Raw genomic sequence first — 24579 nt, 5'->3', positions numbered from 1 at the left:
TATGGCAAGTATTGCCTTATGAAATGTATTTCTTAAATAATAAAACTTGAAAGTGACAATTACTCCTTGATCCATGGGCTACAGAATGGATGTTGTGTTAGCAGGAACACAAACAACATTAATCGTGCTGTACATCTCCACCAGAGCCCTTGGGTGATCAGGTGTTTGTCAATGAGTAGTAATATTTTGAAAGGAATTTTTTTTTTTTTTCCTGAGCAGTAGGTCTCAACAGTGGACTTAAAATATTCAGCAAACCATGTTGTAAACAGACGTGTTGTCATCCAGGAGTTGTTGGTCCATATGTAGAACAGAGGCAGAATAGATTTAGCATAATTATTCAAAGCTCTTGATTTTCAGAATGTAAATGAGCATTGGCTTCCACTTAAAGTTACCAGCTGCATGAACTCCTTACAGGAGAATCAGCCTATCCTTTGAAGCTTTGAAGCCAGGCATTGACTTCTCCTCTCTAGCTATGGATATCCTAGAAGGTATTTTCTTTTAATGGAAAGCTGTTTTGTCTACGTGGAATATCTGTTGTTTGGTGTAGTCACGTTATCAGCTCTCTTAGCTAGACCTTCTTAATAACTTGCTGCAGCTTCTACCTCAGCGCTTGCTGCTTCACTTTGTACTTTTCTGTTATGAAGACGGCTTCTTTCCCTAAACCTCGTGAACCAACCTCTACTAGTTTCACACTTTTCTTCTGCAGCCTTCTCTCCTCTCTGAACCTTCATAGATTGAAGAGAGTTAGGGCCTTGCTCTGCATTAGGCTTTGGCTTAAGGGAACGTTGTGGCTGATTTGATCTTCTATTTAGACTGCTACAACTCTCTCCATATTAGCAATAAGGCTGTTCTACTTTCTTATCATTTGTGTGTTCAACAGAGTAACACTTTTAATTTCCTTCAAGAGCTGTTCCTTTGCTTTCACAACTTGGGAAGCTGGCGCAGAAGGCTGAGCTTCCCACATATCTAAGCTTTTGACATGCCTTTTTCACTGAGCTAAATCAAGTCTAGCCTTTGATTTTAAGTGAGAGACATGTGACTCTTCCCTTCACTAGAACACTAATTTTAATACTGTTGTGTCTCAGGAAACATGGGGGCTTGAGGAAAGGGGGACACCTGGGGGAAACGAACACTCGGTAGAAAAGTCAGAACACACACAACATTTATCAACTAAGCTTGCCAACTTATGGGGTGCAGTGTGTGATGCCCCAAAACAATTAAAATAGTAACATTAAAGATCACTGAACACAGATTACCATAACAAATGTAACAATCATGAAAAAGTTGTAAATATTGTGAGAATTACCAAACTGTGACACAGAGACATGAAGTAAGCAAATACTAGAGGGAAAATGGTGCAAATAGCCATGTTTGATACAGGTTGCTACAAACCTCCAATCTGTAAAAAAAATGCAGTTATCTGTGAAGTACAATAAAGAGATGCACAGTAAAACAAGGTATGACTCTAGTTAAAAGTTGAAACCCACTTAAATATGCTGAAGTAGAGGGTTGGCAACATACAGCATCACCTCCAAATATAAGAGATTAAGTAGCCTCAAAGTCATACTGCAGAAAAATGAAGGAATAATATTAAGTGAATAAAGAAAATTATGAAATGGACATATAACATAATCACAGTTTTTTGTGAAAAAACATTCAAAGAATACAGAAGGGAACCTGACAATGATAGGTATCTCTGAAGGTATTTTTTTCTTCAAAATTTGATACTTTTTAAAATACTCTACTTTTCAAATCTTTGATCACTAGCATTTATTATTTACGTACCTGGAAGACAAACTCTTAGTCTTACTAAAAAAGGAAAGGAGGGGCGCCTGGGTGGCTCAGTCAGTTGAGCGTCTGACTTCAGCTCAGGTCATGATCTCCCGGTTTGTGAGTTCGAGCCCTGCATCTGTGCTGACAGCTCCAGAACCTGGAGTCTGTTTCGGATTCTGTGTCTCCCTCTCTCTGCTCCTTCCCCACTCATGCTCTGTCTCTCTCTCTCTCTCTCAAAAATAAACAAACATTAAAAAATTAAAAAGGAAAGGAGAGAGAGAGAGAGAGAGAGAGAGGGAGAGAGAAATGCTATTTCTTGAATGAATACATATAAAATACTGGGCAGAGGACCTAATAATTTTTCAAACCTCCAGTGCCTCATCATTTTATAGACACGACTTTACAACAATGTCAACAGTCATGCTGCAAATCCTATCAGCTCATACAGCCTATAGACATAGCAGACATAGAACGATGATGTTTTAAATTGAATAATCTATGAACAAAATCTTTTATCTACAAAATATGTGGCTAGAATTTAAATTTACAAGATTTTTTTTCCTATAATGTAGGAGCCATAGCTAGGAAAGCAAATCATTCACAAGTTATGTATCTTCAAATATGAAGACTAATTTTTATCAGTTGTAATAACTATGTGTCCAGAGAAAGGTAAAAAGGGCAATATAGAGTGACTGTTACAATTTCATAAGTCAGATACACTTGGATCCAATATTCAGCTCTGCAATCACTAGCTGTGTGACATTAAGCACATTAGTTTTTTTTTGAGCTTCGGTTTTCTCTTGTGTAAAAAATATCTACTTCTTAAGAGTTAAAGTATATGAAGTATTTAGTATACTGTGCCTGGCACAAAATAACTACTAAATAAATGTGAATTAAAATGAATGTTTGAATGAGCAATAAATGAATGGAAAAAAAAATTTTAAAACATGGAAATAAATAAAATGTTATAAGCAAAAGTACAGGCAATGTGTCAATCAATTTTGGAAGGTATTCAAATCTAGTCTTATGTAGAATCTTCTCCCACCAGCACATGGTCAGTTGCCCCAAGGAAAGCTTAATGGAAACGAAAGCTTGCTATCTGCTATGAGGAATTTTAACTAACAGTACCAGAGATCTCTTCCCATCAGCAGAGAGAGAAATGGGTGTGTATGCTCCCTTCCAGTGCTGAGCAATCTGCCCACAGCAATGCAGAGAGCATCACTGTTCTGGGAACTTTTGTATTCCATGGGTAGCAGCTACTCAGTGACCATTACCTGGGTCAGATTGCAAAGAATTCCCAGCCACTGGCGTTCATATGCTCTACCCTGCCATTGCATTTCATTTTTGTTTCTCCTGTTTTTTGATTTGGAGTCCCCCTCTAGCCTTGTGACATGTTTCCCCATCTGCTCATGCAGATGGTGTATCCAGAGAAGTAAAAAATTCTGGTGTCCCTAAATCCCTCCTGATGCAGTCAGTTCTCTTTAACACAGAGCAGTGGAGGAAATATATGAGGATTTGGAAACTACATTTTAAAGCAAAGAAAGGTCATGGCTCACATAGGGAATACATTCACGTTCAGTGTCTAGTTTGTACCAAATGTTGTCTGCTTAAGTAAGTCCATACCCTGACATACTCCTGAACGAAATTGTGTGTGCAACAGCTGAAAGCACCTGAAATATGGAATTAAACCTTGCCCTGTCACTCAACCCCTACCAAATCTTAGCAGTCAGCAATTACACTAATGACCTCTGGAAATTTGGCTCCATGTATATTTTACACTTTTTTTTCTATCCATGCTTAGAAAAGCTGGAAATTTGCAAGGACAAAAGCTTTTTGAAATGAAAGAAGATTTTCACTAAAGAATAGTAATTTGATTTTACACAATTTTTAAAATACAACAAAAGATGAAATTGAGCCTAGCATCCCACTCACGTTGGAGGAAACAGAAGCCTGAGCATCAATCAAAAAGAACCAAATCACAAATAAAGGAAAAGTAACTCTGCAATATAGACTCTTCCTCATCTAAGATGTCTGAGATTTGCATAATAAAATAAGCACTAAAACTAAAACCTATCCGGGGCGCTGGGTGGCTCAGTCAGTTAAGCTTCCAACTCTGGCTCAGGTCAGGATCTCAAGGTTTGTGAGTTCCAGCCCCACGTCGGGCGCTGTGCTGAAAGCTCAGAGCCTGAAGCCTGCTTCAAGATTCTCTGTGTCCCTTTCTCTCTGCCCCTCCCCTAATCACACTCTGTCTCTCTCTCCCTCAAAAATAAACATTAAAAAAAAAAAACCCCTAAAACCCATCCAATGACATAGACCAAATTCAGCCTCGTAGGTGATTCCACAATCCTTAGTGTTCTCAAATTGGAATGTCAGGTAATCCATATTATTTGGAACTTGGCCTCTCAGACTAAAATACTACTTGTTTTATGCCTAGATTTTAGAAGTGCATTTTCACTCCTGTGTTGATTTTCCCCTCTGTTCTTTCAGTGTGCATCCTTTCCCTGTCCCAGGCCACCCATGCAGTTGACACAAACTTTTCCTCCTTGAGAGTAACTCCACCCTCCACCAAATAAAAATCAGACCTATGGGTTGTCTCATCCCCTCATCACTGGGTGATGACTGACTGTGCAGAGATTAAGTAACTTAGCAAGGATCCATGAACCAACCATTAGTGAATAATGTTAGTGAAGCAGTGAGATATATAAAGTTGTCACATACTAAATGGGCTAAGAAAGGGCCAGTTGGGGATGCGGTGAAATGTTTCTCATTATCACACCATAAACCCCTATTACATGGGCAGAAGACTGACCCTTGTGTTCCATATATCTAACTTCCCACAGGAAGTTAGTTCAACCCATGGATTCCAACCCATGGATTCCAGCCAAAACGGCTAAAATACTTATGATTTGGGAAAAACATTGTTCTGAGCAATAAAAATGCTTCTTTTTTCCACATGGTAGTCAACCCTCACTCTTCCCACTTCCTGCCTTGCCTCCTATCACACAGAGAAAACATACATGTGCACACACATGTGCACAAACACACACACACTGAAATATAAACAAGATAGTTCAAATAACATAAGGATATGCTACTTGCTAAACAAATCAATGAGAAACTATACATATTTTAATCGTAAAATATTTGATAATCATAAATAAAAAAGAACATCTCCCTTTAACTCAGCCATAATGAATTTTTCGAGGTATGTGTCTGAAAAGCACTAGTTCTCATTAGAAAGTGTTTTCTCACTGACTCATTATGTGGTAGAAGGCTAATATGGGTCACCTAAATTCCACATTTATACAACTCTCTTCACCTTCACATCTCTGTGTATCCTTTAAGACACCACTGGGACTGCAAATAATAAAATAACATACGAAAATACTACACCAATGGAAATTTCTACACAGTCAACTCATTTGCATTTAAATCACAACCTGGAAAACTGAATTCATGATAAATGCTGATCCTGTCTTTGTTTTCAGAATGCCTTCTTATCATCTGTCGAACCGGTATCACCTCTAGTACCATCTCACTGGTAACGTAGTTCTCCCCACTAATAAAGAGAAATGCACACGGTGTCTACTAGGCAGGACGATCAGATTTTTTCACCTCATTAAAACATAATAATCTTTGGTAATTGGGTTCTCCATGATACCGATTTGATTTTATGCTTCTCTTTCTTCTTAATTTACCTCAGAATGCAAATCCATTCTTTAAAAACATTAGATGTGATTTTGCCTGAGTTGCTTGCATTGATACTGAATGATAAATCAATTTGAGATAAGCCTCCAGAGACCACAGGATCCCCTCTAACTGATAAACAAAGTCAGGTAGTTACACTGATAAGATAGGAAGTACTGTGGAGAAACTACTATTAGTTATTCATTCTTGCAGACATTCATTTAACAAATAGTTTTGCACTGACCCTTCTGAGACAGGCACTATGCAAGTTGCTGGGATACAGCAGGGGGAAAAAATAGAGGTCTTTGCTCTCATGGAGATTATCATTTATTGTAACATGGCCAATAGTAAACACTATTTTACTGTTTTATTTTTATTTATTTTACTGTTTACTATTAGTATAGTGTTTATGAAAAATGCATTTAGTTATAAAGCACACAAAATGAAGAAATGTGATAGAGAGGAAACAGAAATTTGGGGTAAAGCAGCATTACTTAATTTTCTTCCTGTGAGCACATAAGTGTGTTCTGTCCTTAGGACCATGGTGCTTTTGTTCTAACTGGATCATTGCTCAGATTTCTGGCTGTTGGTCTTGATAAATAACATCTTGATTCAGATGTCACTCCTCAGATAGGATTCCACCCCCCTGCTCCATCACTCTTTTTTTTTTTTTTTAAATTTTTTTTTTTTCAACGTTTATTTATTTTTGGGACAGAGAGAGACAGAGCATGAACGGGGGAGGGGCAGAGAGAGAGGGAGACACAGAATCGGAAACAGGCTCCAGGCTCCCAGCCATCAGCCCAGAGCCCGACGCGGGGCTCGAACTCCCGGACCGCGAGATCGTGACCTGGCTGAAGTCGGACGCTTAACCGACTGCGCCACCCAGGCGCCCCAATCATCACTCTTTATCAGATCATTCATTCTGTTTAATTTTCTTCATGGAATTTATCACAATTTGCAACCCTCAAGTTTATTATTAAATAGCCTTTTTTTTTTTTTTTTTTTTTTTTTTTTTTTTGCTGGTGGTTTATATGTTTCCTTTATTAAGTACATGCCTCTGGAGTTTGGGACTATGTCTGGCTTATTCACTTCTGCACCCCCATTCCCCACCTAGAGAAATAAGAAGTGCTTACATGGCAGCTGATTGGGTGGATTGATGGATAAATGAATTGCGGGTTCAGAAATTCACTTGACTACAATGGCCTTGTTTCATTAAACATAAATTAAAACACTAGTATTTTCTCATGCTTCCTTTGAGTACACTACACAGACATTCCTAACATTAGGGTAGTCACCATTACTAACAGCAATTAGCTATCAGTCTAATGAAAATTCTGAGTGAGTCTGTGTCTGCTCTGCTACCTCCTAGGCCATTCACTGGGCCGTTCCCCTGCATTAAACCTATTAGAACATGAAGGGCATAAACTCTAGAGTCAAACAGCTTAAATTCTATTCCCAGGCTTGACACGTGAAGTTGTGCTGCTTTGAACAAGTTACTGGATTTGTCTAGGTCTCAGTTTCCTTTTCTATAAAAATGGAATGATATGAGTATCTGCCAGATGGGATTATTTGAGGATCAGAAGGTATAACAAATGAGCAGCAAACGATATATATACAGCATGTGCCTAATTGATTTTGATGACTGCCGTTATCTTGGTAACTGCACCAATGAATAAGACCACAACAAGTATTTATTACCCACCTACTGGGTGCTGGCTGTTTTACCTAAGTTACATTATTTAATTCTGATTATATTCCCATAAGTTAAATGATATTATTTTCAACTTAAAGTTGGTAGGTAACTTTTTAAAAAGCCACAAAACCTACAAAAAAAAACCCTCAAACTCCAGAACCTGGCCCTCTTGCACTATCCTATCCTACTTTGCTCTTCATCTCACTATTACATATCTTCTCATCCCACTAAACTCCAGGTTTTGAGTCTCAATTTTTGGTTGTCTCATGTGTCTTTGTGTAACCCCAGCACCCTAGCACAGTGTTGGTACATAATAAGGATTTAACACCGCTATCCCCTCTTGCCAAATATCATCTGGTACTAATCACAACAGAAAATAGAAGGATAGGTCAAAGTTAGACACATGTGGCATTCTTACAATGGCAATTAATCTCTACAGAGAAGTCAGTGTGTGCTGAGGACTCTACTAAGTGCTTTACAAATCTTTGTTCACTTAATCTCCCCAGTAATCCTATAAGGTGGGGGTACTCTAAAGCCCTACATCACTGACAAGGGAGCTGAATGTCAGAAAGATGAAGCACAGCTAATTTGTGACAGAGGAAGTCCTTGAAACAAGGCAGTCAGATCCCAAACCCAGGCTCTTGATCCTTGGGCAACACTGCTTTTCCTGTGTTCTGTGGCCTCACTATGCAGTGATGGAAAATGCCTCCCAGCATATTGATGCCACAAGAAGTTTTGGTCTTTATCCTGATTTTTTTCAGTTTCCCTTAGTTGTTAGACTATTACAGCTGCTAAAATAAAAGTCCTAATTATTTTCTCTATTATGGCTAGTGAGAACAACCCAACATGGAATTAATATCTTCCTCCAAGGATTTATGGCCAGTTAGCATTTTGTTGCCTTTTATTCTGTCCATAAGAGTGCAGATAATGGGCTGCTTCTGAGAAGTAAAATAGCTTGAGCATTTTATAATGTGGTGACTGTGATTTGAGTCTTTAAGCTATTATACTGGCTTGGTTTCCAAAAGGAAGGTTTGCTTTTATTTGTGACCTCCAGAATAAAAAGGTAAGGATACGCAAGAAATCCTCTCTTACTAACCATTTAGCAAATCAAGGCATTAAAACTTTAACCAAAAGTCCTTTAACAAAAAATTTTAGAGATGATATCCTTAGGTTACATTGCCTTTTATCTCCTTTAATTTTTTTTTTTTCTTCTCCATGGGGAATAGGCTGAAAAACACTTCAGTGAAATAAATCTTTTTTTTTTACTTATGCCACAAAACAAATACAGATTTTCTTCAGTGTACTCTGGGATCTTCCCTAATAGTCTTACAGACAAAGGTACTTTTCCAGTTGCCTGAAAGTCAGAGGTATGACTAAGCTTAGTACTTTCTCTGTCCCCCCTTCCTCAGGATGAGTACTGATGGTAGACTTAGGGTCAAGGATCTGAGTGTAAGAATGACATCTGTGAATTCTTGACATGAAAGTGTACAGGTTACTGGGGTAATTCCTTCCCAGATTATGAGGAATACAGCATCTTCAATCCAGCAGAAAGCTGGACAGAGTAACTCTAGAGTGGCTTTCAGAGACCCTAGGAGCCAAAAAGCTAGGTGGCCTTCTCACTTCTACTAAGGTATTACATCTTTGGCTGAGATTTAATCTAATCTTGAAGTGGCTGCTTTTTACTTAGTCTGCAACCAAACTCCACAATATGGCTATACTATTCTGGAAAAGAAGAGAATTTCAAAATCCCTATACCCCCAATTCAAACTGAACTTCAACTCAAACTTCCTTGAACTTGAGGATTCAAAAACAGGAAACAAAAATAACTTTCTGCATCTAAATTGTACAAGAGAAAATCCCCCAAGGATAAAGGATGAAAGTAGGGGTGATGATATTAACTTACACCTGAGGGATATACTATACGTGCTATAAATATGGAAATGGCTACAGGCTAGCCAAAAACAGTGCACAAATCCCCATCATGGAGCCTGTTTAAGACTGAGAAAATCATAATTATTTATTTACGAATAGCGACTCGGACAGTCTCTCTAGGGGGAGGCTCCTTTTATGAGCCTTGGAAATTTGGGCTCTCCATTCTTCTTCCGTCAAGATTTTCAGTACCTGCTTTCCCTAAGGGTCTTTTGCATCCATCTACCTGGACAGATACTGTATTTTTGCAGAGTCTGAGGAAGTGACTGAGATCCTGGGCTTTGAGTTCAATTCTGAGCCTCAAACCAACCAGCAAGATATTTACTTCTCCAAAGCTTCAGTATTCTCAACTATAAAATGGAAATAACAGTAGCCTCCTTCACAGGGTTGTTTAATACAGATAATTCAGGGCATGACATATAGAAAGTACTTGATACACATTACTACTACTGCTCCTACCACGACTACTACCAATAGCAGGTAATCACTCTCTTAATTAAACAAGTGCTCATTTATATTTGACTTGAAAGGTCTTTGTCTAATTAAAAATCTGACAGGAGCTAACTCCTTACAAAGACTATCTAGGTTAACTGTATTTTTCTTATTTTCCAAGCAAGTTGCCAGCAAAAGCTGCCAACAAAATTCACTGATTTCATGAAATCAGAGTGTTACAAAAGTTACCCCAAACGTCACTGGAGAAGACTTTATCTTTAATGCTGAGGACTATCTACACTGTTTGAAGGTCAGAATTATGGAAGTCCCTTCTGTTTTCTTCAGTTTTAACATAAGACAGAGGAAAAAAACCTGTTGCTGACATACATATGTCCAAATATATACACACATATGCATATGTACACATACTTATATACCTATAAATTGATACATGTGCATATTTATATCTATAAATAGAGATAAACACCTGTATACAAACATATATGTAACAGCTATAATTTTAATCATCCACTAGGAAATACTTTGCTTAAAATAAAATAAGTTAAATAATCAAATTAAATTAAATTATATTAAATTAAAAAGTGAAGATCTGGCTTCTTTCCATGCTGACAGTATTCTTGTGGCCTAGAGAGTTCACTCCCAATGAAATCAGGAATATGTAAGTGCTAACTCCAAAATGTGTTATGTATAGCGATGCTGTATACAGATACGTTCACGAGCCTATGAATAATGTGTCCTCGATGATTTTAATGCTTCTTTCCATTGGAGACAAGGCCCAGTTCCATGGCACTCCTTTGCCTTCAATACCAGACGTATGTTCTCATTGGGCATAGGGCTGGTTTCTGCCCTTCTTTGAAAACCCCTGGAGTCTCTGGTCATTCTTTTCCCCAGAAGTTCTTTCACATCTTTGGTTTCAGGGCTGCCACATCTACAGCTGTCATGTGACTGAAATCAGTGGACATGAGGACAACTAGGGACCCATTCAGCTGACAGTGAATGAGACCCACAGACTACTGGAACACTATGAGTCAGTAAAAGTTAAGAAGAAGATAGTGGGCAGACTTTCTTTTCCTCTTTAATTTTTTTTTTTTTTATCTAGAAGTCCAGCAAAATGTGGCAACAGAAAGAGCCCTAGATTATTTCTTAGGGCTGCTAAATACACACTGCCTCCATGTCTCAAGTCCAAAGAATGGTGTGATCCTGATTCTACTCTTTTCGATTAGGAATTGACTTATTTGCTGACGTCAGTCAGACAATGATGACTCCATACAACCAAATGACTCCAGCAGCAGCAGCAGCAGCAGCAGCACCAATAACAAGCCCTGGATTAAGAATTAGGAGTCTGGTGTTCTACTCTGTGCTTTGCCATTAACTGTGTGATATTAGACATGGTCCCTTCCCTCTCTGAACATCCCTCTTCTCATTCCTAAAAAAGGAGGTGAACTTGAAGATGTCAGCTATTATTTCTAAATAGGGAAAATAATAAGCAAGAAATCTCTATAAAAATTATTTACAGTTCAGGGCATCTGGGTGGCTCAGTCGGTTAAGCATTCAACTCTTAATTTCAGCTCAGGTCATGATCTCACAAATCATGAAATCGAGCCCCGTATCAGGCTCTGGGCTGACAGTGAGGAACCTGCTCAGGATTCTCTCTCCCCCTCTCTCTCTCTGCCCCTCCCTTGCTTGCACCCTCTCTCTCTCTCTCAAAATAAGTAAATAAACACTAAAAAAATTATTTATAGCTCCTTGGACTGGATATATTCTATAAAACACTATGATTGCATGCACTGTTTCCCACAGAGTTGGAGAAAGATGAAGATGATTTTTCCTTCTCAGAAGAATGAGAAAGTCTAGAGAGCAGGGCGTCGCACCCTGGCCATTAGGACTGATATTCTTAATAAAATTTCTGTTTTTCTGCTTGACCAAATGCAATCAATATCTCTAAGAAAATTAATTAAAGCAATTAGAAAATCTGAGTAGAACTTGATATTTTAATGTTTGATAGACTATGTTTCAGTGAGGGATGGCTACTTGATTATTTGCTTGTTTAATATCCTGTGGTAAAACTTTAGGAATAGAGGAAGAAGACAAAATTAACAAAATCTTGCCTGTCTAAATTCATTACAAGCTAACATTATCCTTTGCCATTTTCCCAATGTCAGAACATACATAGCAGGAGGTGGGTGAATTGCCTTCTGCTTCCTGCTGAAATTTTCTTTAAGAATGTGAACCTTTAATCAGAAGTGACATGCTTCTGATCTAATACTACATATGGGAGGTGTATAGACACATGAACTCAAGCCCCCTCCCCCCAGACCAAAAGACAAACAGCTATTTTTAGATGGGTCAGCTATTACTGAAAGACTAAGTCATTCTTTCCATAAGAACTGGCCTAATAAAATCAGCATTAGTACATCTCCAGAGTCATCTATTTAACCAGTGAGACTACAAATTGTAACAGCACAACTATAAGACTATAAATGGTGCCACAATTTATATTTTTTATTTGCCTGTCACTAAAATATTAAGTAAATTTTAAATGGTAGTCCTGAATTTCATAGCAACAACCACATATTTCACCTTATATGAAAACCATAAACCATATCCTGTATGGGATAAAGAAATATATCCCAAATATGTCCCATAATGGCTAAAGAATGGTGGTGAGGAGGGTTATAGTGACATGAAAACATGTTTATGATACATCCTTTGTCACAGAAAAAAATTCAAGTCACAAAATAGTATATAAAATGTAAATCTGTTTTATAAAAAATTTCCTATAAGCTTTTTTACTAGAAAAGTGTCTAGAAGACTATAAAGCAAGGTACAGATAGTGTCTGTACAGATATCTCTAGGTGATAGAATTAAGAGTAATTTTATTTTCATAACTGTATTTTCTAATTTTTTAATAATAAATATCTACCACCTCCTGATAGGAAGTCTTTTGTCTTAATTATGTTTGTTGAAGAGTTTCTAATGTTTGATAAAATGCTTATGATATAAATAATATGCAGTCCAATTTGGATTCATATCTTAAATGTTAATGAAAATATATATTATATTAAAAAAAGATGTCATCATTTGATAATTCAGGGGGTTTTTTGTATGCCAGAATGTAATGATTTTGGTTTTGATTTCTTAATCAATCAGATATTTTCAAGGAGATAAATATAACTGCTAAGTAACTGAAATATCATGTTAAATGCTTATGTACACAAAGAAAGGTGGGAGTATATATACCTAATATATTTGTGCCACCCATTAGCAAAATCATAGGAATACAAAATTTGGGGAGATAGAATAAAATTTAGAAGTCACTTAAATGAGTAATTGTAAGAACTATTAATTGTAAGACAAGGCCTCCTAATTTTCTGCTTAATGTAATTATTCATTTACTTTTTGAAATCCAACAAATATTTCCTATTGTAAGTAAATAACAATATAAATTCTATCTAGCATTCTTTATAATACCAACCACAGATTAAATCTGGTGTTTACCTGGTAGGGGTTTGCTGGATTCCCTAAAAGAAATCCAATATTTTCTATATTATTTTTCCTTGAACTGTTCTGAAAATGATTTGAATGGGCCAATCTTATTTGAGAATAATATATAGTTACTCTGTTTGAAATATTTCCTTTGTAAATTGCTAGGAATTCTTCGGCTTCATCAACTAGAAACTCATTTGTCACAAATTATCCAGCTGGGTTAGTCCTGAGAAAATATTCTTCCTCCTGACAGAGGAATATATATCTCCTGACAGAAATCTCTAAATAGCATTGTTAAAGACAAGAGGAATCTGATTTTATAATCAAATTGGTGAAATTGAGCTATCAACCAGTCAAGAGTGAAGGTGAGAATCTATATTCAAAGATTTCATTATTCTTTAGCCACAAACTATAAATTTAAGTTTTAAAAAGGTACTATTTATAACTTTTGTTAATCATTCCTGTATCCCATAGACTGTTAAATAAGTTGAGAAAATAGACACACATGATAGGACATCAGGGGAAGAAAAGGAAAGACTTTTTAAAAGAAACTGCACAACGTCTAATTAAATGAAAGTTACTGAGTGCATGCAACAAATGAGGCACTGGGCTGGGGCTACAGAGCAGTTTTTATTTATTTATTCATTCATTTTTTTATGCTTATTTATTTTGAGAGAGACAGAGAGAGAGACAGAGAGACAGAGAGAGAGAGAGAAAGAGAGAGAGAGAGAACAAGTGGGTAAGGGGTAGAGAGAAGGAGAGACAGAATCCCAAGCAGGCTCCGCACCATCAGTGCAGAGCCCGAAGCAGGGCTCAAACTCACAAACTGCAAAATCACGACCCGAGCCAAGATCAAGAGTCAGAGGCTTAACCGACTGTGCCACCCAGGCACCCACAGGGCAGCTTTTAAAGTCTGCCTTGCCATTTGGGTCTCAAGCCAGGCATCCATTTTCCTTGCTCCAGATCTCACACTGCCAAATGCAATGGCTGGAGTTAACTGGCTCCACTATACATTTTTTTTAGTGGTTCCCTTTTTCACTCTAGATTTGCCTGGGATAGACCTTCCCCATTGTCTTCAGTCCACTTGCTCTCTGACACTCTTCTCATTCTACACCATGGACCTGGTGTCCTACTTTGCTGAATTGTGAAAGACAACTGGGGTATAATTCTATAATATAAAACAACGGCCTTGATATGCGAAGCCTTCCTTGTGCCAGCCTTCAAATATCCCTACATTAATTTATTCATTAAATAGTAGCACTGAACACTTATTATCTACCAGTTACTATGCTACTCCAAATATGTAATTTCATTTTCTACTCTGATGTTAGATTATATATTCTTTTAGATTCATTAATTATTGATTCAGAGGATGACAGGTTATAAAAACCATAGCATACTGGTATCATCTAATTTACCCCCTCTGTTTTATATATGAGGAAATTAAAACCTGGATAAGGCACTCAAGGTTCAAAGAGAAGTTTATTATTAAAGCCCAAACTAAAACCTAAGTTTCATTATCATTACACTTTGTTAAGGAAGTTGGTTGCATTGCCCACTTATATCCATTTATGTATGTGGTTCCTCAAAGCCACTGTATCTTAATGCAAGCCTGCTGAGTAGCTAGTGCGCTATCCTCAAAGCTCCTGATCTCCAAACATAAGGTATCCGTATGAGTGCACTCAGAGTTCCTGCTGTGTACAATCAGATGCAAAGGGCCACTCATGCAGAAGGACAACTGATTTCATAAGGAGGTCATCAAGGTTTTAACTGAAGAGTTTTGACCACTCCTTCCTGGGTTATGGCTTAACCTGGTTGTCTATGGTCAAGGATCCCACCCTGAGTCACATAACCTTTGAGATGTGCTGATCTCATTTTCAGACAGAGCTCCTGAAAGTAAATAACATATATAGATGATTCCCTACCTCCAAGAGACCAAAATAGCATTTCTTGGCTACAGACTTTTAAATCTTAAATGATATTTCCTGGATATTCGAACCAGATATTCCTAGGTCTCTGACACATAACATTTTTCCTTTTCCAAATTTTATCATAAAAATTTTCAAACCTACCAAAAAACTGAAAGACCGGCACAATGAAATCCTATATACCAATGATAAAATTAAACAAGCATTAATATTTTGCATACTACTTTCTCCTTTCTATGTTTTAATGCTTGAACATTTCACTAAAGAAAATCCTACAAAAAGAAATTTACTCAGATCCTCTGAATGTTCTCTCTACCTCCCTTGTCCCTGCCAATGTGTATGGATCTCAATGGGAGGGGAGTTTTAGGGTAAATAGGAAAAGTGACTATGTAGAGTGGAATCAACCCTACCATGGTAATTTTAATTGCATTCCTTTTACTTATATATTGCAAATGAACCTCCTGGAGTTGAGAAGGGAGTATGTGGTCTGCATTAAGCTTCTTGCCATGAAATAAATCATTCTATTATTTATCGGTAAAAAGTGGACTAGGATACTTGTAAATTTCTTGAAAAACTTGTTATCCATTTCAAAATCAGAATTAACAATACAACTGCTGGAACAATTACAATTCATGTGCCTTCTCTGTCTAGTAGTGTTAATCTCATGCATGTCAGACGTGTTCGACACCCTTGTTAGAAGAGGGGATAAGAGAATGATGATTTTCTATTGTTGTGAGTTTGAGTTACGCAATGTCATATAGTTGGTCTCAATGATAAGACTGAGCAGTCATCAATGTTTTTGTCTGAGTATATAATGATATAAAGAAGCCTTATTTATCATCTATATTGGTCCTCTCTTTTCCTTCTCAATTCCAAAGACATCTTGATTGTTGATTTTCCCATCCATTCAACTTTGCATGTGAATTCAGAATTGACAACCTTTATTGAGCATATTTATGGTGTAGGCACTTTGTCAGTGTTGGATATACAAAGGAGAATACAACTTGTTCTCTGCTTTCAAGGTGGGTGTTGCAAGGAAATGGGAAGAGCTCAGGGTAATTTCTGCATGATTGCTGTGCAAATTAAGTGATTTGCTGGGCAAATGCCTCCAGCACTAGGTCTGGTGCTTTGCCAGAACTTGACACTTGCCAGTCCTCCCCCTCATTTACTGCCGAGTGGATAACGTTATTTCTATGGCTCCTTGCTCCTTCTTCAGGATTCTGACCACACTCTGTGCTTAACTCTTAAAAAGTGGGAACTGAAACCTCTTTTCATCCCCCATCTCCCCCACAGCCTGCATGGTCACCCTCTCATCAAAGTCTTTGTGACACCTAATTTTTTTTAAGTTTATTTATTTATTTTGACAGAGAGTGAGAGAGAGCGAGAGAGTGAACAGGGGCGGAGCAGAGAGAGAGAGAGAGAGGGAGAGAGAGAATCCCAAGCAGGCTCCACACTGGCAGCAAGAGCTCCAGGGGGGACTCAAACCCACAAACCATGAGATCATGACCTGACCCAAAACCAAGAGTTGGACACTTAACCAACTGAACCACCCAAGCACCCCACACCAAATGTTTTATTGTTCATTCCAAGTGGTAAATTTAGCAAAATATAACTGTTAACACAGTTCTTTCCATTAGCACTTTCAAAGCCCACCACCTTGGTGGAATCTTTGCAGACACTGCCAGTCAATTTATCTCTTTGGCATTTCTCTATTTTCTAAGACACGCATGTGAACACTGCCCATATCCAGTCCATCTTCTTACCTCTAATGGCTGACACAGAGCACAATCATGCTACCTCTGTTCCTCACCCTTACCCACTCTCCCTTGGTAGCCAAATGCTACTTTCTCTAAAAAATATGATCAACAAAGAAGCTGGTTCATAAGCACCTAAACAGGGGCACCTGGGTGGCTCAGTCAGTTGAGCATCCGACTTCGGCTCAGGTCATGATCGCGCGGTGAGCTCGAGCCCTGCATCGGACTCTGTGCTGACAGCTCAGAGCCTGGAGCCTGCTTCTGATTCTGTGTCTCCCTCTCTCTCTACCCCTCCCCCGCTCATGCGCTCTCTCTCTCTCTCTCTCTCTCTCTCTCTGTCAAAAATAAACATAAGCACCTAAACAATGTGACTGTCAGAATATACCAGTTAATGAAAACAAGACATAATAGATAAGAAAAATGTGGGAGTGAGAAGTATCCCCACGTAGTGATTAAGAGCTGTGACTCAGAACTTGGATCTGAGTTCAAATCTCATCTTCATAGCTTACTTTCTTTGTGATTTTAGGCAAGTTGTATCAGCCTCAGTTTCCTCATTTGAAAATAAAAATTGTAACAGTTTCTAACTCATGAAGTTGTTGTACAGACTAACTATAACAATGCATGGAAAGCATTGATGATTTAACTCAATATCTGACCACTAACCCCTAATAAATGAATAACACCATTGTTGCTACCATCATAATTATGATAGGGTAACCACACATTTATGTAATAATAAGTCAGAGAAAATGTAACATTTCAGAATTAAGAGCTTCTTCCCAATAATGCAAAGAAACCCTTTATATTGTAATAATGTAATTTTTCAGGGTAAGATAGATATCTTTTTTCTCCCTTTTCTTTCAGGAAACCATCTATTGCTTTTAATACAAAAATAAACTCTAAAAGAAGAAACTTTTATTTTGCAATCCATCCTCACCTTAAGAGCAGAGCACCACAACTGTTTACTGACATGAAAGTTCATTATTAGTAAACATGAGATAACAACTTTATTTATTTGCAAGTCTGATTACTCCTTGGAGGGAGAGAGGGCACAAAAAGCCTTCCTGTCACCAGAGAACCAGACCCAATTCACACAGCTTAGGAGAAATTTATTAAACAGAAATCTGCCATGCTCAAACAAGTATTCAGCATTCATAATTTGTTTCCATTCTAATTAAGCACTATAGCCCAGCTATTTTGATTGTTTATCCTTACTCCTTAAAGAAAGCAGCTTTAGGATCAGCAGCTGATGTTAGAAGATAATTCAGAAAAAATTATTTTTAGCTAGGACTAAGTCCCTTTGTATACATGCTCCCCTAAACTCTCAGATGTCTACTGGATAGGAGATTTAACTGCTTATCACAGAACCAAAGGAGGAATAAGGAAAACATCACAATATTCCCCTCCAATAAAAATCAATAACGATTTCATTCAGAAAAAGTTCAATTTTGAAACGGACACTACAGACCTGAGGCCATAAAGAACGGTCCCATCTGGATGCAGGCGGATCATGCGGTTCTTGACAGTCACTCCATGCACAAATGACTTCTTATCATTCAGAAAGTAGGTATCGGGCACCCAGAGCTGGTCTGCCACTCTATTGTCCAGAGTCAAGTTTAAAGGTATTACGTTATAGGACAGTCTCTTATCTCTCCAGGCTTGCTGAAAGTACATTGTCAAGGTATAATCCTGTGAATGTGAGAAGAAAATGGTTATTTTGTACCCAAGTGGACTTGGGAGTTAGGCAAACACTTTAGTATTCATAAGAAAAGAAAATATATACAGCCAAACCCCAGAAACATATATTATTCATATATAGGCAAATATTAATTTATTAAACCCATTCTTACTGAAACTTGCTATGTATCAGGCACTGTAGCAGGCACTGTAAATACAGAAGTGAAGAGAGCATATCTTGGCAAAATTTATTATTATATTTTACCCAGGAAGAAAGATGGTAAGGAATAATTACTTAGTTTGTCAATGAGAATCCTAACCCATTTAATCAGGGTGAATTTCCCAGGAGAGGCGACGTTTACACTGAGATTTGTGTAGCTTCTCAGTAATCTAAACAATATTAACTCAGTCAGTATTTCAAGAGGATTTTAATCACAGGATACTAAATTATCAGGCCAGGCTCTTAGCTTTTGAGAAACAATGGGTTGCTATAAAGTGAGCAACTGGTCTTGGAGTCTCAGCTCCTGTATTTCTCAATTGTTTCTAGCATGTAAATTTACACAACTTCTTTTTTGCTTAAGTTCCCTTAACTACAAATGGGGCTTTCAACACATACCTGATCTACACAGATTATGACAACTAAATGTATAACTCAAATGCAATTTGTAAAATACAAATAGCTATATATTATGAATAAAGCATTTACTATGTATTGTGCATGTTTTATCCATTAGATGCCTATGGGCACTATGTAATTGCTCTCTCACCTTCATTTGAATGATTTAATGAAAGACCAAATATTCATTGGAAAAGATAATTACCAATTTATTTTAAAATCATTTCACAGTGCCCTACTTGAGGGCTTTTGGAAAAAAAAAAAAAAACAGAATCATGTATTAATCATTTCTGCAACCTGAAAACTGTGTCCTAGGGCACAAATGGTGAATGAATGAACAAACGATTGAATGAATGAATATCCAATAAGGTACACCTACTGGATTTCTGCACGTTTGCATACTTTTGTAGATGAGATACACAATAAAATCTCTGTGAAGTCCCTGAATTCTTCCAACCCTCATTGATATTTATACATCCTAATTTGGTTATATAATTTAGAAATACAGCTTGTAAGATATTATCTGCTAAAAACACTGAAAAGTTTTAATGGGAAAAGTATAATCCTTCTGCAAAAAAAGTAAACATCTTTCCTTGTTTCACAAATATACAAATTTTGATCTTATTCAGAAGTCAGTATAGGGCTAACTTCTGAATGAGAAGTGTAGAACCAACCTTCTATTCTAACAAAAGAAACATTAATATCCTCAAGTTATATCAAATAATTGTAGATGAAATTTCCATCACTTTAGTCAGTGATCTGAACTGCTCTGAAGCACTCTGCTTTTGTAAAAAAAAAAAAAAAAATAGAATGAAGATCTCTAAAACAGCTTCTTGATTTATAGTAAAAGCAACCTTGTAGACTTACGAATTACATAACTAGAAAATATGAAAAGGAATAGATACACTTTTTGCATGACTCTGTGTTATAGCCTAAAAAATAGGAAATAAAATAGGCAATTTATATGGTGCTTAAGAGGTCACATTTTGTGATTTCCAATTCTTGGAGATAAAATTGAGTATTTTATAATTATCTCTATTAGAAGATAAAGCTATTTATGCTTCTTTCATAATAAACCTCATTGAGATTTAGGGGAGATAATGCTGTCTGGAAAGTGCTCAGTCAGCTGAGATGCGTTTGGACACAGAAACTGTATTCTCTTTTGGGCTAAATAAATGGTACTACTGTGAAATCCAGTGTCATGTGCTAATTCCTGTTATTTGTCAGCAAGGCAAAGCCTGCTAAGAAATGCACCAGACGGACCCTAATAACTCTGCTAATTGTCACACCAATTTTCATTTCATTTATTTTTAAATGACACATCAGGGGCGCCTGGGTGGCGCAGTCGGTTAAGCGTCCGACTTCAGCCAGGTCACGATCTCGCGGTCCGTGAGTTCAAGCCCCGCGTCAGGCTCTGGGCTCATGGCTCGGAGCCTGGAGCCTGTTTCCGATTCTGTGTCTCCCTCTCTCTCTGCCCCTCCCCCGTTCATGCTCTGTCTCTCTCTGTCCCAAAAAATAAATAAACGTTGAAAAAAAAATTTAAATGACACATCATAGCACTGTCAAGAATAGAAGAAACTCCTGAATCTAAATAAATATCATTGGGCTTAAGAAGAAAGAGTAGTCTGTGCTCCACCCTCTCTCCTAAACCTTTATCTACCCAAGATAAATCCTTTGAACTTTCACATAAAAAGTGTATCCTTTACATTTAACAACCCTATGTTTTGAAAATTGTCTCACAATTGGTTTATTCAAACCAAAAAATAATTAATTTTTTTTTACATTTATTTACTTTTGAAAGAGAGAGACAGAGCACAAGTGGGGGAGGGGCAGAGAGAGAAGGAGACACAGAATCCGAAGCAGTCTCTAGGCTCTGAGTTGTCAGAACAAAGCCCAACACGGAGCTCAAACCCAAAAACGGTAGATCATGACTTGAGCCAAAGTCGAACACTTAACCGACTGAGCCACCCAGGCACCCCTGAAACTGAAAAAATTAAAACACACACACACACACACACACACACACACACACACACACACAAACCACTTCTGGATGTTCCTCAATCCATTCCATCACCATGCAAGAAGGATTTAGATAACCACAACTAAAACCAACTGACTTTGAATGCTGAACAACATACAGAAAGCCCATGACAGGCTCTCTCTCCCACTAATCACAACTAAATATAATGGAAAGAATAAAGCTAAATAAACAAAACTACAAAAGTACCATGCAAAGTAAGAAGAGTATGCAGATTGCGGAGGGAATCAAAATGTGAAGAAAGACCATTCCAATGGTGAGTTTGTTGTTTATTTTTTCCTCCCTTTTATCTCAAACACACACACACACACACACACACACACACACACACACCCCAAAACGCAAATAAATGGAGAGATATACCATGTTCCTAGATTTGAAAAGTACTGTTAAGATATCAATTCCACCAAATTGATTATAGATAAAATTCAACCCAACCAATATATGCACAGGATTTTTATAGCTATGCACAAGCTGATTCTAAAATTTATACAGGGAGCAAAGAAATGAGAATAGATGAAACAATTTTGAAAGAAAAAAACAAACTTGGAGAACTTACTATCTGATTTAAAGACTTACTATTAAGCAAACTAAGGGTGGTAATATGGTATTGATAGAAACACAGATCATGAAATAGAAGAATCTAAAATAAACCCACACAAAATGCTTAATAATTTCTCAAAAGGATGCAAAGGCAATACATTGGAGAAAGCATACTATTTTTAACAAATAGTATGGATTAACAGGAACACCCATATGAAATAAATAAATAAATAAATAAATAAATAAATAAATAAATAAAGTCACCCATACTTTACACCTTCCATAAAAATTAACTCAAAATGGGTCACAGGCTTAAATGTAAAATGTAGAACTATAAAACTAGGAGAAGAAAACATAAGAGAAATTCTCTGTGACTTTGAGTTAGGCAAAGACATTGATACAAACCTACAAGCACAAGCAATAAAACAAAATACTGATAATGGGACCTCAACAAAATTTAAAACTTATGTTCCATGAAAAACACTATTAAGAGAGTAAAAAGACAAACCACAGATTGGGAGAAGATATTTGCAAATCACATATCTGATAATGGACAGGTATCCAGAATATAAAAATGTATAATGAATTCTCAAAACTCAACAAACAACCCCATAAAAATAGGCAAATAATGTGAACACTGAGCCAATGTAGATGGACAAATGATAAATAAGCACCTGAGGTGACACAAAACATCATTAGTCATCACGGGAAATCAAATTAAAAACTAAAATGAGATCCCACTACATACCCATTAGAAAAGCTAAAATAAAAACATCAAAAACAAAAAAAAAACAACAACTGCCAATTCCAAATGCTGATGAGGATGCAGAGCAACTGAAAATCCTACTTACTGCAGATGGGGATACAAATTTTCAGCCATTTAGACAACAGTTGGACCATTTCTTATAAAGTTAACATACATTTCACAAGTGACCTAGTAATCTTACTCCTGTGTGCAAATAGTTACAGCAGTTCTATATTAATTGTCAAAACTGAAAGCCATCTGGATGAATGCTCTTCAACAGATGAAGAGATAAACACAAACTGGTACATCCATGAAACACAATACTAGTCAGCAATAAGAAAGAACAAACTTTCCGTATATGCAACATCATCCATGTTTTTCATATACAAAATGTTAAGTAAAAATGCCAGAGTCAAAAGGATACATATTACATGATGCCATTTATACAACATTCCATAAAAGGTAAAACTATAGGGGCAAAGAACAGATTAGTAGTTCCCTGGGATTCAAAATGGGGGAGAGGTTGACTACAAAAGGCCAGCATGAAGGAATGATTTGGGGTAATAGAACTGCCCTGCATCCTGATTGCAGTGGTGGTTACATGATTAGGCATTTGTCAAAACTCACAGAAGATTATTAGGCTGAACTCTATAATCACTGTGTGCCTTTTTTTTTTCCTTTTTTTTTTTTTTGGCACACTTTCCAAATTTCTATTCTCTTCATTCTCCTCAACCTGAATTGATGTACTTAGTCCATTGACAATGCTTAAATATTAATAAGACAAACCAAAAGAAGTAAATAACAACATAAGCCATTTCAGGTGTTTTATTATTAAATAATGAGAACTATCTTCTTAAGGATCATTCTGTCTACCTACTCCTTTCACAAACCGTTGGCATTTTTCCGGATCCTACTCCCAGCTACAGACTTTCACTCTGGATATATGGTGCAGGGTCTTATCCTTATGCAAGTTTCAAGCCTGTAAAATGCACTATGTGTTCTGTATTCACATACGGACCCGAATTGCTATTCAACCACAAACTTCAGCATTCTCTCTACCCTCATTTATTTCTATGGTTTTCCATATGCTTTTTTTTTTTCTTCTCTGGAGACCTCACCCTTTCTAATCAATGGTCCTTTCCCTCTCCTCTTTCAGAGCATGGCCATGTATGTGAGAAAAGTTATATATGTAATTACATCATTTTCCATACCTTTATGTTCTTCCCTATTTTTCTGTTTGGGGAAAAGATGGTAGGGTAAGGGGTTGGTTTCACATGTGTTTAGTCTGTTATCTGAGGACATAAGGACACCTAATAGTTTATTTTTCAATGACCAGAGTTTAAGGCTTATTTTCATCAGTGATTATGGGTTATTCAGTTTCCTTTACTTATTGGAATGAAATTCTCTAAGCTTTCACAATAACTGCTAAAGTGCCAAAATCTTTGAACTTTGTTATTTTATCTTACTTCTTGAGATCTGCTAGATAATAGTTTTGCCTCCAAAATTAAATGTTTTCAGAAAAATCTCCCTCTGTCTCTACTTAGGCTTTTATATTTTAAAAGAAAATAAACTTTAGCTTTATTCTTAATTACTTCTTGCTGAAATAAACAATTATGTTTAATAGCTATCATCTATTATTTTCCTTTAATGTAATATGCTAGGTCAAAATTGAGATTTTGGACTAATAATCTGAGCTTCTGGCTCTTATAAGATAGAACCAGTATTTTTATAGCTGTAAACATGTGATTTAGAAACAGTTAATGTATGGGGCGCCTGGGTGGCGCAGTCGGTTAAGCCGTCCGACTTCAGCCAGGTCACGATCTCGCGGTCCGTGAGTTCGAGCCCGCGTCAGGCTCCGGGCTGATGGCTCGGAGCCTGGAGCCTGTTTCCGATTCTGTGTCTCCCTCTCACTCTGCCCCTCCCCCGTTCATGCTCTGTCTCTCTCTGTCCCAAAAATAATAAACATTGAAAAAAAAAATTAAAAAAAAAAAAAAAAAAGAAACAGTTAATGTAAGTTTAATTTAATTTAAATATAATGCAAGTTTCATGTCAATAAAACACCATGATAATTTGTCCAACATAGCATATTTATCACTTTTATTATCATTAGGGGCATAGTCTTTTAATATGGGGCATGTTTAGAGAAGTGTTTCATTGTTTCTGTTTGGAATTTCCACTTTAAAAAAAATATGACACAACAGGTTGATTCAATGGATAGGATGCCAAATTATTCCCCTAATTAAAAACTTCTGTT

At 37.0% G+C, this 24579-nt stretch overlaps 1 protein-coding gene across 2 annotated transcripts in view; it reads right to left on the bottom strand.

Annotated features, from left to right (window-relative positions):
* GABRB2 (gamma-aminobutyric acid type A receptor subunit beta2) overlaps positions 1-24579 on the bottom strand; it is a 238274-nt gene that overhangs the window by 140542 nt on the left and 73153 nt on the right. For both annotated transcript variants that reach the window (XM_030328030.1, XM_030328039.1), the window contains exon 5: positions 18172-18392. In XM_030328030.1, coding sequence (XP_030183890.1) covers positions 18172-18392 — 221 coding nt within the window. The remainder of the gene's footprint in view (positions 1-18171; positions 18393-24579) is intronic.

The sequence above is a fragment of the Lynx canadensis genome, chromosome A1 (genome assembly GCF_007474595.2).
Source record: "Lynx canadensis isolate LIC74 chromosome A1, mLynCan4.pri.v2, whole genome shotgun sequence".
Lineage (NCBI taxonomy): Eukaryota > Metazoa > Chordata > Mammalia > Carnivora > Felidae > Lynx > Lynx canadensis.
This window is presented reverse-complemented; position numbering and strand designations above follow the sequence as displayed.